Consider the following 16,143-nt stretch of genomic DNA (forward strand, 5'->3'; position numbering starts at 1 on the left):
CTGGGTCCGGGGTCTGGCGATCCTAGGTCCGGCGATCCTGGGACCTTAGAAATCCTTTGGGGGACCTGTGGAAGTAAATCCTACTTACCAATATCCTCCGACGAAAATCGGTAGTCTTGGGTCCGCCAGTTTTTTATTTATTTTTCTTTTTTTTTTTTACACACTGCTGCCTGCATGGATCTAACTGATACGTGCAGACTGCCTATACTAATCGTATTTACGGCCGCTAATACGAAGAATACGACATCGGGGTTTACAAAGCAGTCGTATTTGACTGCTTTGTAAATTACCCTCCGGAACACGAATTTGCATACGGCTAAAATAGCCGTATGCATTTGTATTCATTCGTATTAAGAATACGAATACGAAAAATTGTATTCATATTCTTAGTAAATTTCCCCCTAAGTTTGAGCAGATTTCAACTCAAAATAGCTCAGTGTGTATGGGCCTTTAGCCAGGGCTGTGCTCTCTGCAGTATGATTATAGACAGTAGTCTTAATAAGCAAAAGATAACATTTTTATGTTCATGCATTATAATATTTCCATATATGCCACTGCATTATAATATTTTCACAATGTTTACAATTGTAATTCAAAATGAATAATGTTAACCTCTTCATCCAGCTTGTCATCGCGCAATGTTGGTGGGATCCCAGGATGCTTTGCAGAGAGCAGTTCCTTTAGATTGTGTGTGGAATGCAGTCTCTAAAACAAATTGAACAGTAGGATTAAATATCTTTACACAGTTGTTTCTTTGCTGCGCTTGTCTTTATTTTAAAATATTCCACATTACATGCACCATCGGTTTCTAGAGATTTAATGGACACTGTGTTATATCTGTATCAAATCAGTTCTCCTCCATGCACTCAGGAAAGGAACCAACTGCACAACCCAACTTACAGAAAGATTTCACTGTCACTGCACTGATATAAAGAGTTCAGTGTATGCACAGAGGAGGAATCAGCTTAAAGATGCAAAATCGAATCGAAATAGAATAGAAAATCGAATGGGCATCGAATGGTTTTTCTACATTCGATGCAGATTCGATCCCAATGCGCGCTCCCGTGTAGTGTAAATCAAATGGAAGAAAAGACTTGCCAGGCAAGACTATATAGTACAGATCTGTATTACATAGTCAAAATCGAATGTGAACACTGTAGCCAACCCAGATCCAGACCCAGATCGAATAGGGGTCAAGTAGAAAGGTGTACCTACATTTAGAAAGTGATCAGTTGTGCAAAGGTGAAGAAAATGGTCCTTTAAATGATAAAGGCGGCAACACTTTTTGTAAATATATAAGTAAAAGGAGAAAATCAAATGAGGGAATAATGAGACTTGACAGTGAGAGTTTAGTGGAGGATGACAAAACAATAACAGATCATCTAAATTATTAGTTTTGCTTAGTATTCACTGCAGAAGGAGAGGGGTAGAAGCCATAGTTAATTTGCAGGGACATTAATAAAAATACGGTAAAGAAAAGAACATTTACAGGGGATACGGTCCTAATAGCACTCTCAAAACTGAAAGTGGATAAATCAATGGGGCGAGATGGATGCATCCAGGAATAATAAAAGAGCTTATAGATGTACTGTTAGCACTATGAACAGATTCATTCAAGCAGTTATTAGATACAGGACTCGAAAAGAGCGAAAGTAAAGCCAGTGCAAAAAACTGGAAGCAAGGAAGAAGCAAGTAACTACAGACCAGTAAGCCTTACACCAGTAGCAGAGAGAAAATGGAAACATTGTTGAAATAAAGAATTGTGGAATATTTTAAATTAACCAAATAATATAATCCCAAATGGCTCATTTACTTTTTTTACTTTATGACTAAAATAATAGATGGGTGGTGGTGGTGTTGGGTGGTGGTGGTGTTGGAGGGGGGTAGATGTAGCATATCCAGAGTTTAGTACGACATTTGACACTGTCCTACATCACAGACTGCTTATAACGCAAAAGTGTGGGAATGGATTACAAACCAATTTAATGGATAATAAACTGGTTGTAGGATATTAAACAGTAGTAGCAAATGTGTGCTAATGAGCGCATACTTTGCAGAAAAATGTTACCAGTGGAGTAGCACAGGGATCTGTACTTGGACCAGTGTTCTTTGATATCTGTGTTGCTGATACAGTATTGCAAATGGTATTTAAGGGGAAAAAATAATTATGCAAATGACACAAAGGTTTGCAACAGGGTAGGCATCATGCACTTGCACTTGCGCCTCAAAAACTTCAGGGCAAAATAGAGTATGTGCCCCTGCATCCGATCCCAATTTGTACCCAATGCGCCCTGTGACATCGGTATCAAAAGCAGAAATAGACTGTTCGGCTGCCAATTTGCAACGTGTTTACATACACCTTAACCCTAGAAGACTAAAAGATCTTAAGATATTTCAGAGATAAGAAGGGAAAGGGGGGGGGGGGGGCATTAAAGAGGCTTCCAAATATACCAGGAGTATAGGAGGAAAACATTCTTCAAAGGAAAATAATTATTAGAATGTGAGAACCCGCTCTGAAACTGGAAGGAGGTAGATCCAGGGGAAATTTAAGGGAAAATGACTGCATAGAAAGGGTAGTGGTTAAATAGAATAGCTTCGCATAAGAGTTTGTAGAGATACACACTGAGCAATTTTAGTGGTACTTGTGTATTATCACGGCGCCCATCGCATCGCATCGCATACCACTAATTAAGGTATGCGATGGCATGTGATGGGACCCGATTTGAGCCTTTCCCGGGGCTGAGTGTACAATTTTAATATCGCATCGCATGCCATTATAATGGCATGCAATGCGACGCGATCATGCCCGATTTGGGCTTATTCCCGTGTTAAATGCCCCCCAGACCCGATTTTTAATTGTACACCCACCCTGATGAGGGTAATGAGTATGTTAAATGCCCCGCCACTGTTAACGCCACCCCACTAACAACGCCAACCCGAAGCGTGGCAAGCGCAGCGGTACGCGTCCTCCGACCTTTTCATACCCCCACTATCCACGTCGGCATGGAGTTGATTCTATATAGTGTGTCGAGCGCAGCGAGCCCAAAGCGTGGCGAGCACAGCGAGCCCCGCAAGGGGACGCGGAATAAATGTGAAGTCAAGCGATGCGATTTTTGGTTGTACAATGCCCTACGATGGAAATTGTGGGCGCCATGATAATACACAAGAACCATTTCAGTTTAGCATGTGTGCTGAGCATTGTAGTGTAGGCGATGTCCCTTGAGCTTCCCGGTTAGCTAGATCATCCATACACACATGGATGTATGCTGAGTGATCGGTGCTAACCATTGTTATGTACATGCAAGAGATTTACCTAGTTCTTGACTACATGTACTAAATATCTGAGCAGGCAATGGCTATGTGTGGGACTGTGGATTACAATCACTGTGGGACTTACACACAGGGCGATGTCTGCTTAAATTTCTAAGTGATCTAGACAGATTGATTAGTAAATGAGGAAAGATCGCCCCATGTGTGTATGACCCCTAAAACGGTAGAGCAATTTAAACATGCTTGGAAGAGGCATAAGGTTAGCCCTACAAAGAACGAAGGCTCAAATAGGGTTAAAGAATATACCTAAAGGATAAAATAAGGGGGGAAACTAGATGGGCTAAGTGGTTCTCATTGCCATCAATTTCTATGTTATGTAAGCTTTAAATAATAATTAGGATGGCAATTGTCTGTGAGTGGAGTTTTCCTTTAAATATTGTATAATTCAAGAAATTACAGCAAAGCAAGTTCTGAAGCAATATTAATGAAAATATATATAATTTAGCTTGGGATATCAAATTTAATTAAAAGTAGAAATGAGCATAGCAACCAGAATGGGCTAACATTTATAAAATTAAAAAGTTTTCATAACACCTCATTAAATGACTTGTAGGAAATTCAGCGTTGTTACAATATAATTTGGAGATTCAAAATTGATTTAAAAATGTTGTAGTGTTAATGAAAAAAGAGTTGAAAATGATGTGTGTCCCATATGAGTAGGAGATTATAAGTGAATAATAATTACAAAAACAAAATGATAGTAACCTAGTTATTATAGTCATCAACTGTGACTGCTTATATATTGTACATAGTAAATTGGTGTTAGAGTACACCCACTGTCGCCAGTTACTTAGCACCTATGTGATGTCATATTGTCATCATGTTGAAATCTAGTAAAAATTTTCACTGCCTTGAAAACTACAATTCAGTCCCCCAAAAGACCAGGAACAGACTAGCAAAAGATGTACTTTAGTATTCATATTGATATTACTTTTGTTGCTTTTTTAGCCCTGTGATACTGTTTTTAATGTACCTTCACTAATTATACCTTGCTTTGATTCAGAAAACGTAGTATTTTCAGAATATATCATTAGTATCTTTGCTAATTCTAATCAAATTAAAGGTGAATGGTGAAAAAAACCTGCAATAACTGTTTTACAAAATGTATCCCATTTCAATTGAAAATCTTACTACAGATATGTCTTCAGGTTACCTGAAACAGCAGGTATTTTTGGCAAATTTGCCACGACGTGTGTGTGGATTCGCAGGCGATCACGGGTGTGACTTTACACAACCTATCGAGAATAGTCACAGTGACTCAAAACACACTCTCAATCTATTCGCGGGTAAGATGAAGGTGGCCATATCTATATGTGTAGGAATAATATGGTAGCACAACAATGACTTAAGTTTGTTTTTTAATAGACAATCTTCAATATTATATGATATGATCCCTTTTTTATTTAATACCAGGTGGGGGAGATGCAGTGGCGTAGCTACGTTTTGGGCGCCCCCCCGCCGTTAGGGGGGGGGCGCCCATACCCACCCCCCGCCGTCGCCCCGTCGCCTATGCTAACCCCCTCCCCCGCAGTCTTACCAATCGCGCTGCGCTGGTCCTGTCGGCTCCGTTCTTCTGCTGAGGACCACCACAAAATGGCCGCCCCCATACAGCAGACAGTTTCAGAGAACAGTGTGCTATATGGGGACGGCCATTTTGTGGTGGTCCTCATCAGAAGAATGGAGCCGCCGGGACCAGCGAGATACGCAAGTCTGCGGGGGATTGTGGGGGAGGTAACTATAGCACCGCAGCCCCCGGCGCCCCCACATGCACAGCGCCCCCCCGCGGTGGCGGGGGCTGCGGTGCTATAGTTACGCCCCTGGGGAGATGTGGTATTTAGGTCAACCCATCCTTGAAAATTTTTATTAATATATGTTTTTTTTTTTCCAGTTATTGTCTGGTGAGAACTATACAGCAGCAGCTAAGGGGCATCATAATTATTATTATTGATTGGTTTTAAGCCCTTATTTTAGTTTAATAGAATAAAAAAGCCACTATCTATGAATTATTTATTATGTACACATATTTACGAATTAGGACAGTTTACAGGGACAGTATCTGCATATCCTACACGTTTACACTCCATTCAAAATGGCATATGGTAAAGTACAATGGAAATATTTTTCAGTTACTTGTACATTTCAGGCTGACCGCACCAACACAAGCATTCAAGTGCCGCCCCCCAACAAATGCCGCCCCTAGGCATGTGCCTAATGGGAAATTAGGGGCTACATATTCCATAGTAGTGCACATTCCATCACAGTGATGCTGTGCCTTGCCACACTCATAGGAAAAAAACACCAACAATATATTGTAGAGAAATGAATGGCTAAAAACAAAAAACAGAGGTCTGTTGTCTTCTCATTTTACCACAGGTAAGTATTATACCACAGGTAAGTACACAATACATTGCCAGCTCTAGCCATACTCACTTGTAGAGAGTCAGTTTTCAGTTTTTCTTTGTGTTCTTCTGATGACCTCAAAACTTCTCTATATAAGTCTGCAGCCAATGGGTACTCACCTGCAGGGAAAAAAAGACTATTCAAAAATGTATTAAGGAGCAAATAATAAGAAAAAAAATACCTATATCTCAGATGTCCAGTTATCAGTGTAAAACAAGTGTCATTATACTGCTAAAATGTGCATAGCAGTGAAACCTCTATCCACAGAAAAGAAGCTTTTAGTGATGCCTAAAAATAATTCTATATAAACCATGAAAAAAAGTTCTTCGTAAAATATGTAGCGCAGAATCATTGTCGAATAAGTAAAATGTTCTTAGTTATGCCTACTACATTGTTATTCATCAGCATACAGTATCTTTAACAACTTACAGACCAAACTTGCATAGTATTTTCTATATACTGTAAATATATGGCAGAAGTATACAAAGTACAAGTCTAACATGTACAATAAAATATTCACCAACAAAATCAAGAAAGACTTCTGCCATGCATCACCTTTAATAATGTGGATTCCAGCAAGACCATTGAGAGCACAGACAAGTTGTCGATGTGCCTCTTCACACTCTGTGCGGCATTTCTTCTGCAGAGATGTCAGCAGCTCTTCCATGGTCATTGTGCTGTGAATAATATGTAACAGTGAACATCATGCATCAAACTACTATTGTCCTTTATATAGTAGTATACAATTAGGGACCTTGTACCACTTTGTCTATTTGATACCAAGGGTGACATTTAATAGGATTTAATAGGATGAGATTTTTAGTAAGGTTTCGCAGTCGCACCATATCGCACGTTTAGAATTTGCCAATTTTTTGCCTAATTCGCAAATGTAATAGGATGTAATTTTTCAGGTAGAAATGAAATTCCCATGCGATTTATTGTGTATTTTTGGTAACAACGCCAGATACAGACCCGCGGGGCTGCACATTTAGATCGCTATGTAGCCTACACAAAGCGGTATTCAGGCATTTTCTGAGCTATTCAGTGAAATTATGTAAAATAGCTCATAAAATGCCTGAATATCGCTCCGTGTAGGGCCCATAACTTTGTACCCGAAACAAACAATGTTGACATGCAAGGAGAGCAAGTACATTTTATATTTTCTGTGCAGGGTACATTCTGGCTGCTTTTGTATGTAGCCCACACATATTAGACAGCTTTATTTTTACAAAGCAAATTACAGCATATTTCTGTTTGGAGACACCCAACCCATTACATCTGCCCCACCTGCAGCGCATCATGGTTTTACTCAGTTTCTTGCAGATTTTGTATTCCATACAAACATAAAGCATGCCCTCAATATGCAATGTGACTGGTAGGCTTCATGTGACTCTACTAGCACCATTCATCTCTTACGCATCTTTACACCCCAAAATACATATATGTGTATCCTAAACTCATTGCAACTACAGTAAAACACACTTAAAATAATAATAAAAAAAAAAGATACAAAAAAAAAAAAACCACCCGATGCTATCACAATTGCATGGAAATTGACGCACCTGATGCACTAACTTATGAGGACACATCTCTGACTAAAACTGGAGCAACACGGAGTATGTGTGGCAGTGTTCTGTAGTTCATCTACCAAGTGCCCAATCAGGACAAATGGTTGTCTTGAAACCAGGTGTGACTTTAAATTCTAAAAAGTTACCTTTTTTGTAATGGTAAAAATTCCCCGCGCACAGCCTGCGGGTGGCAACAAGCCTGTCTGAGCCTCAGCAGGGGATATAAGATGGAGGATACTGTTCGTCGGTCTAAGCTGCTTAGTTTGAGAGACCAATCTGATATCTTCCGTAGTTTTGCCAGGGCATCCTGACAACAGACTTCATGCTGCCTGTGATAGAAATGCCTCTCCACTGGGGAGAAGTGTAGCCAGTGAACATCTTCTGTTTGTGCTGGGATTTGGATCTAAAAGAAAGGAATTAATCTATCACACTGTGAACTCAGAGGTAGATTTACTAAAGGGGTGCACACACAGGGCGAATCCTTTTCTATTCAATCCCGATTTGATCTGGATCAAACCGCACGGCGCCGTGTACAAATGCGATTTAGACTATAGAGTACAGATCTGTACTATATAGTCTTGCCTGCACAGTCTGTTTTTATAATTGATTTACATTTTGATTCGATTTTGCTTATATAAGTAAACTCAAATAGATGAAATCTAACTGTGTGTACACCCCATATGGCTTCTAATTAAATCAATGAACATATGTGAGCTTTGATGATTTCCTGAAGCACAGCTAATACAATAACACTCTTGGCCAATGCATGCAATATTGAAATTGTCACTTATTAAAATCGTCACACACTTAAACGTTCCCTGAAAAATTCTATATAAAATAGAGAGAACCAGTGCCGGATTAAGGTCTGTGTGGGCCCTGGACAACAAACTTGTGGGGGCCCCTATCAATAAAAGTGATATAATGGCGGTTATAAAAATAAAGTTTCATTTATAAATCAGCATTGTGATTGTGTTCAATTCCTTAATTATTTTTTTATTGGCCTGTTTTAATTTTGATACATCTTGATATATGTAACAATTAAACACAAATAAGAGCACAATTATTACGAAAAAAAATTGTGTATAAACATTGTGTTCATACTGCACTGGTTGTGTTATTGGGAATTATGTTGTATGCCTCATAATGGCTGCCTTCCCTGGTCCAAATAGTACTTTAACCACTTGCCTGGCATGGTCACATTATTTGTGCAGATGCCTCTCTCAGAGGGACCTCTAGGTCCCTCTGTATCCTTGGCAACCTCCCAAGGTGTCTCTGTGCTGCTGATCGGTCAACACAGTAGGACACTCCCCCACCCCCACCTGGAGGCTGCAGACATAAGTATCCGCTTAGGAAATGTAAAATACCTCTGCCTCTCCACCCCCACCCCTAGTATGTAGATGATCTGCTGGGTCACGATGTTAACAATGTTCTGATGGTGATAATCCGATGAATGACTCTTTTTTTTTTTTTTTTTTTTACAAATACTTAAGAAAATATTATTTCTATCTATAAAATCATTTTGGATAAGTTTAAATACATGTTTTTCACCTCATTCACTCATAAAAAAAGACAATTTCTAAACAGGTTTTAAAGAAAAAAATTGCCAGTTAAGTATTAATGATGAATAATTACCTGGTCAATAACGTCCTTTTTTGCAGATCTCCACATAATCTTGGCAACAAGATGATATAATGGAAGGGGATCCCTCCGGCAGTATGGCCTGTAAAGAAGCTGATCCCACCAGTGCTTGACCCAGTAAGGTTCCACTCCCAGGAATAATACTAGCCCAAATAAATCTGTCAATCAAAAGTATTGGATAAGAACACACATCTGATCAAATATCTTCTAACTTATCTGGACAGCAAACCTTAACAGATAGGCTACACCGCTAACAATTATACTGGTGGTTTCCTGGAATCCTATCACTTACACTAAATGCAGAATATATTGCAAATATGGTGCACAATAAGCAGCATGTCCACTCAATTCAAATATTACGAGCACACAGCGTAAATCAAAATGAGTAATGTACAAATAATGAAAGTGAGTTTTCTGTATTTAAACTTCCACCATTATCAATAAACAGCACTTCAATACGTTGTATTTAACTTAACAGTTATACTTTTAATGACGTATTTTTCACATAATCATTTCACAGATTTTCGAAATACGTAAGGTTATGCACCTGTTCTCAAATTGCAGCAAATAGACATGCTTGGATTGCCACAAACTTTGCGACTTAACCACCCCATGAGACAAATTATAGATCTTAATCTGCTACTTTAGTCTGCACCAATAAAAAAAAAGTAAGTACTTACTGTCTGAACTGATTTGTGTGTAAATCTAATGGTTTATATACAAATCCGATTGGGAGGGGAGGGGGGGGGGTGGGTGCTGTGCATGCGCAGGACCCAGACTGCACATGTGCAGAACATGCTATGGCTTGCAGTCCCCACTTAGCCACATCATTATTGCCATGCTGTGACATTTGGGGATGGAGAATTGAGCTGTTCTAGAAAAAGAGGACATCAGACACCGACTTCTTGGGTCCAGAAGCGGAGTGCGAACAGCTAAGAGTATGGTGGCACTGCTAGCAACTGCATTCCGACTCATAAAGCAGATGCTGGCAGGCAGCGTCTATTTCCTACAGGTGCCTCCTGCAGCATTATAATAGTAGTATGACAGTATTGAGCAGCTGCTTCCCCGGTCAGACAAAGGGGGTGTTTGTCCATCACCAAATGTGTGTAAGTCGGAGCTGTTATTGAGGCGTACCAGAGACGCCCAGTTTCAGAATATGTATGGAAAATGTACTGGTCATTGCTGGGTTGTAGCAGTTTCTGCATAAAATAGCATACGCGAAGACAGAAAATTCAGTAAAAAGAATGTAAACTGGGTAAACAGGGAAAATACACAAGTCTGATAGGAACTCCAGGCACAGCACATTGTCATGATTTATCAGCTATGTGACACATATTCCTTTATAGCAAAATATACCAATCCTAAGTAAAGTGCTTGGCACACCATTAGCTACTTAGTAAACTATTGGTTAATTAAGTACGTGAGCACAGGAATCATAGGCCATTGCCAAATATCTGTTGCACAACATGGTGCAAATAGCATAGGTGTAAGAGGACAAATCTGTAGTGGAGGCAACACAAAATTGCACTAAAGCAGAAAAAAAAGAAAAGTTACCTTCTAAGCCCCTCTGCACTGGAGTACCGCTCACACACCACCTGTTCACCCCAGACAGGCGCAGGGCCATTTCAGCAGCCTATTAAAAAAACATGAATAGTCCATTACATTTCTACTTTAAAAATTTCTACTTTATTTTTTTACAGTAGAGTTAAATGTCTTCTAAGCATGCTTAATTTACTATTGTACCCCATCAACAACTATAAACCTACATTATTGTAGTATTCAATAACAGACTGTTAATCATGGTGAAGTGCCAAATTTCTATAGAAGCCCCTATTGTCCAGAGTCCAATGACCTCCATAAGAATTCACCTTTGCTGTTGTGCATTCCACCATTTGTGCTTCATCTAAGCAGATCCTCCACCATTCAACCGCGACAAGAGGGCTGGGTACGGCCATGTATCGTTTCTGGTTCCGAAATCTCCGTCCATCTTTGCTATTACTATGAGGGATGTCCACATAATTCAGCTCAGTTCGGAGAACATCATAGGTGGTAATGACCACATCCTGCTCCGCCAACATCTGCGGTTGCAGGAAGCCATGTTTCTTCACACCTTGATATACCTGAATGTAAGGGCCACACATGTATTACGGTTATATATATTTGCACACGCTCAGAACATCCCTCAGTTAGGTAATTAAATGAAGGTGATAAAATCAAATGTATCTGGCAGAAATTGAATTTCCTAAACTTCACATCAGCTTTCTTACTGATTTATCTTGGGCACAAATAATTAGTAGATGTAAAAAGCCAGTTTTAGATCCAATTAATTAATAAAATCACAGATAAGTTAGGGGTATATTGACAAAACTGCGAGTTTATACAAATGGAGATACCCATAGCAACTAATCAAATTCTAACTATTAACTTCTAGAAGGTGCTAGATAAATAAGTAGAATATGATTGGTTGCCATGGACAACATCTCATCATCTCATCTCTAAACCCACACGTTACTAAATATAGCCCCCCCCCCCCCCCGGGGTACATAGTATAAAATATTTTCTAATGACATGTACGTTAACGATATTATAGTGCATATCGTCTAGGGTGTACCCACTATGCGGTAGATTTATTAAGCCTGGAGAGGTAATAAAATGTCTGGTGACCACACACTAGCCAATAAGCTTCTAACTGTCAAGTTACAGACTACTCCTGCTCCTGCCTGACATTTTTTTAAACCCAGCCTATGACATGGCAGTTAGAAGCTGATTGGCTGGCTATTTATGCATTATAGCCTTCCACTTTATCACTACACCAGGCTAAATAATTCTGCCCTACAGTATATCTTTAACGATGCCCGCTTATCAACCCCCCTGTCATCTGTATATGCAATCAAATATGCCTATGGTGGGTATTCAATGTTGTGTCCGACTGTCTTTGTGTATTTTGTCGAAAAAACTGACACAGATTAGACAATCTAGCGGATGTTTTCGATAATGCAGATTTGACTTTTTAAAGTCAAATCTGCACAGGCTTCAATGTGGTTTTAAACAGCCGCACTGAATAGATGTGTGACGCTATTTCTGACTGACTGTCAAAAATATCAGCACACATTGAATACCCACTATGTCATTGATTTCTGGGTGCACATTGTTCTGTGTGTAGGAACAATAGACAAAAGTGTCACTGGTAAAGCGAACGACTGGTAATATCTATCTATATTGGGGTCAATCCTATTAGGTGCGGATGATTCCAGTGCAAATCATCACGGCACTGGGCGCACTTTATGGTGGACAGAATTTGCCTAAAAGTGCTCCCACCTCCATAGGATTGCTAGCAACTTGAAGCAAATACATTCCAGCGAAGGGTGCAAGATCAGCTTAATTACGGGTGCCGTTTCCAGTGTTCAGAGCTAATAGGATCGACCACATCGTATGTTAAAATTGTTCAGTGTGTATGCATTTTATTGTTCATTCTGAAGCTTCATGGAGTTCAAGGAAAAGATATTGTTGATTGAGCACATCACATAGTGTGTACATACTTTTAGTGACAAGTTCTGGCACAGTCAAGACAGGCAACACAGGCTGCATACGCCATTGCCCTTAGGCCGAAAAGTTTCCCCAGGGGACTGGGCATGCAAGTTGAAGGGCAGAATGTAAAGGGGGCAGTCTGTTACCAGGGGACCGAGAGCCAGTGATAGTGAGGATCCAGGGGAGAGAGGAGGTACCTAAGCCCCAGGGGACCCATAAAAAGAGGTGCCCACAGCAGCAAAGCGAGCAGTAATTGAGAGCTGTGTTGGCGAGATTGTGTGCTCAGTGACCCGGAGAGACAAAAGAACAGTGCCAGGAAGAGCTCAGGGAGCAGCATCCAAGAGCTGAGCAACGCCTACAGGGAAGACTTAAAGGGTTATCCTTGAGGGGAGTGCAGTCTCGGAAAAGCAGTACCTGGAAGAGCTAAGCTGAGCAGTGTCCAAGGAGCTGACTGGAAAATCAGGGACCGCTGGGAATACTTTACTGAGAAGAAGCCTGCCTAGAGACCTTGCTGCTGATCCCTAAGAAGAGGGATAAGGGACCCACTGGAAACCAGAGGGAGAGTTAAAGAGACAGATCTTAGCAGATGACCAGAGTATGACCCTGGCAATGGAAGGACTCTGCGTGGACACTTTCACAGCAAGAGGGCAGCCTGGTGAGGAGCTCAGCATTTGGGCAGCACTAAAGATCCAAGCAGCCAGTGATCGAGATTCATGGTAGCCCTTCCGCTGCATGAATCTGCCCTGGATAAACCCTTCCACTGCAATACTCTGTATAATACTGAACACATTATAGGGGCTAGGCACCCCACTGTATTAGATGTATATAGGGGGTGGGCTCTCCTCTACCCTAGTCACCACATACTGTATAATGCGGGGTAATTATATAGGAGTTGAGTTATGCTGAGAGAGGGAGTTTAGTAATTGTTTTCTTTATTGCTCAACAAGCTGAATGCAAATGGTGTTTGTCCCTTTTTACTGATGTATTTCGTATCATGTTGATTTATGCTGAAAGAGGGAGGAGTGTATGTAAATGTTTCTTTATTGCTGAAGAAGTTGAATGCATATGTTTTTCTCTGAATTACTGCTGTTACTGCGAGATGCTAAGGTGTTAAGTAAAAGCCATGCAGCATTTCATTACCTGCTTGCTCAATGTGCTATGGGACCTATTGCTAAAATTAAAAGACTGTTTGCTTTAAAGCCTGCCAGCTGTTACTACCTGTCTACCCAGGGGTGGGCAATAAGCGCCCCTCCAGCTGTTGATGAACTACACATCCCAACATGCCTTTCCTTACTTTTGTTATTTGACCATGCTGAAACTGACGTAAGGCATGCTGGGATGTTTAGTTAATCAATAGCGGGAGGGCTACTTATTGCCCACCCCTGTGCTTACCTGTGTATTGTCTACCAAGGGTATATTGCAAACAAACGAATAACGAGACTGTTAATTAAACCCCATCCAGAATTTCATGAGCTGCTTGCTCAAAGTGCTATAGGACCTATTGCATAGGTTGTTATTGTATGCTAAAAAGAGGATCCTCAGCAAATAAATTAGAGTTGGATCCTGACGGTGTGGTTTATTGTCTGCATTAAGGGGAGATTCCACCATACATGCCTCTCTGTCATGGTGAGACTAACTATATGATAAGGAAGAGTAAGCATGCCTGAGTACCTGGGCATTTATTTTTTTAAACAAGAAGGTACTTCATTCTCACCATAACCTGAAGGGAAGATGAACGCACATGCCGGTTAATTTCATCAACCCACTGGTGGCAGATGGAGCTGGGGGAAATGATCAGGGTTGCTCCTGTAGGCACAGGCTTCATGGCCACAAGACAGTGTGGGCAATAGAAAGGAGTGGTGCTCAAGTTCTCTCTTTTATAGTTTACGCACTCTGCATGCTGCCATAGATGGCACTGCAAGCACTGCACTCTGTCCTTCATGTCAGGATGCCGCAGACCACCACATATACATTCAAAGCGGTAATCGGAGGTATTCTTAGGGAAGATGTGCTTGTACTGGCAATCCATTTCCTGAGAATGGCAGTCCACATCTTCTAGTTTTGTTCCTGAATTAGTAGAGCCAATAGAAGTAGTCAAGTCACTAGGGGTTGTAGATATCGCATCAAAATGAGAAGTTTTCAAAATATCTGTCATCTCTGGACTTTCATTATTTGCATCAGAGATGTGTTGCGGTTTCCCTGGCGTGCAATTATTGCTCAGTGCACAATAGTCATGATCCTTTGACAAGATGTCAACATCAGCACCAGTCTCAGAAGGCTCTTCATCAATTTCCCTGAGATTAGTTCCATTTTGTTGCAGCCGATTGGAAGATCTTCTTTTCTGAAAAAACACAATTTAAAGAAAAAAAACTAAATAAGCTGAGAGACAATTCTATGTGTAGAAGAGGTTATGGTTTTTTCAATGATCAGTTTACATCAGTGCAGGACAAGTCGGACCAGTTTTCCCTTGAGAGCCCCCGGCATCTCCCCGGGAGGTTCACTTGCGATTTAGCATTTTTACATGCAATAAATTGCATGCGATTTTTTTGCATGTAATCCCGGGGAGCTGCTGCTGGGGCGGCAGGGCGGGGTCTGGGCAGCGGCGGCTGAGAAGCGGCGTCCAGGCAGCGGGGATCCGGGCAGCGGCAGCTTGTAATGCTATTTGCCGGGTGGCGGGCCGGGAAGCACTGCTGAATACATTATACATACTTTGAAAAGAATGGCTGGACGCTGATTGGCTGAGAGAATTTATCCCATCAGTGTCCAGCTGGTCTTTTCAAAGTATGTTTCAAAGCACTTCCTGGATGGCCATCCGGCAAATAGCGTTACAAGCTCCCAGCCGCCACTGCCTGGATCCCCGCTTCCTGGACAGCACTGCTCAGATCCCCGCTGCCTGGGCGGCGCTTCCCAGCTGCATAGCTCCCAACATGACCCATTCCAGATGGGACAAAATGCTCTGCTACTGGACTTGCTGCCAGTGGCAGTTGCAGAGGTGGAACTGCACTACTGTACAAAATTCAAATAGGGTAGCCACACTTGCCAGCGAGTCCCTGACTACTGTGGCGTTTGGGTGTAAATTGGTGGCACTCCCCATCTAAATTTTGGAATGTGCTGCAGCCCCACCTCTGCAACTGGCAAGGAAGTCCAGAAACAGAGCATCTTGTCTCTCCTGGAACGAGTCATGTTGGGAGCTATGCAGCCACCAGTGCCTGGACCCCAGTGCTGCACATAGGTGTGTGCCGGCAGAGATGCAATGCTGTCACATACCTGTGGATCAGACCGACACATCGCGGGTCCGATGTGCCATTGATGGGTCTGATCTGATAGATTTAATGTGGAGCTCGTCCAACCTCCCCACTTCAACCCGATGTGCACGGGACCGTGCATTGGGTTGGAGTGGATGTCAAACATTTTTAAGGGCACCTTTACTTCTTTACATTATGTCTTCAGTAAAACAGCTATTAGAAAAATAATTAAAATTATGATCCACCCTATCCACCCACCCTTTCTTCCTTTTCAGGGTGGAAATAAGGGCCTGATTCAGACCCGGTTTGACAATCTAAAAAAAAACGCATATTGCGATTTTTAGTGATCTGTTCCAGTGCGATCACTTTGCAATTGACAAGAGCAATGGCGACATACCAATGGAGGGGTGGGCTTAAGGATTTTCTGGGAGCAT

At 41.3% G+C, this 16,143-nt stretch overlaps 1 protein-coding gene across 3 annotated transcripts in view; it reads right to left on the reverse strand.

Moving 5' to 3' along the window:
- The window catches only part of SHPRH (SNF2 histone linker PHD RING helicase), a 98,391-nt gene that overhangs the window by 41,623 nt on the left and 40,625 nt on the right, over positions 1–16,143 (reverse strand). For all 3 annotated transcript variants that reach the window (XM_083176178.1, XM_083176177.1, XM_083176179.1), the window contains 8 exons: positions 14,179–14,805; positions 10,805–11,056; positions 10,491–10,569; positions 8,931–9,094; positions 7,445–7,701; positions 6,286–6,407; positions 5,761–5,849; positions 613–705 (listed from right to left, as the gene is read on the reverse strand). In XM_083176178.1, the coding sequence (XP_083032304.1) occupies positions 613–705; positions 5,761–5,849; positions 6,286–6,407; positions 7,445–7,701; positions 8,931–9,094; positions 10,491–10,569; positions 10,805–11,056; positions 14,179–14,805 (1,683 nt within the window). The remainder of the gene's footprint in view (positions 1–612; positions 706–5,760; positions 5,850–6,285; positions 6,408–7,444; positions 7,702–8,930; positions 9,095–10,490; positions 10,570–10,804; positions 11,057–14,178; positions 14,806–16,143) is intronic.

This window comes from Crinia signifera, chromosome 3 (genome assembly GCF_055691185.1).
Source record: "Crinia signifera chromosome 3, ASM5569118v1, whole genome shotgun sequence".
Lineage (NCBI taxonomy): Eukaryota > Metazoa > Chordata > Amphibia > Anura > Myobatrachidae > Crinia > Crinia signifera.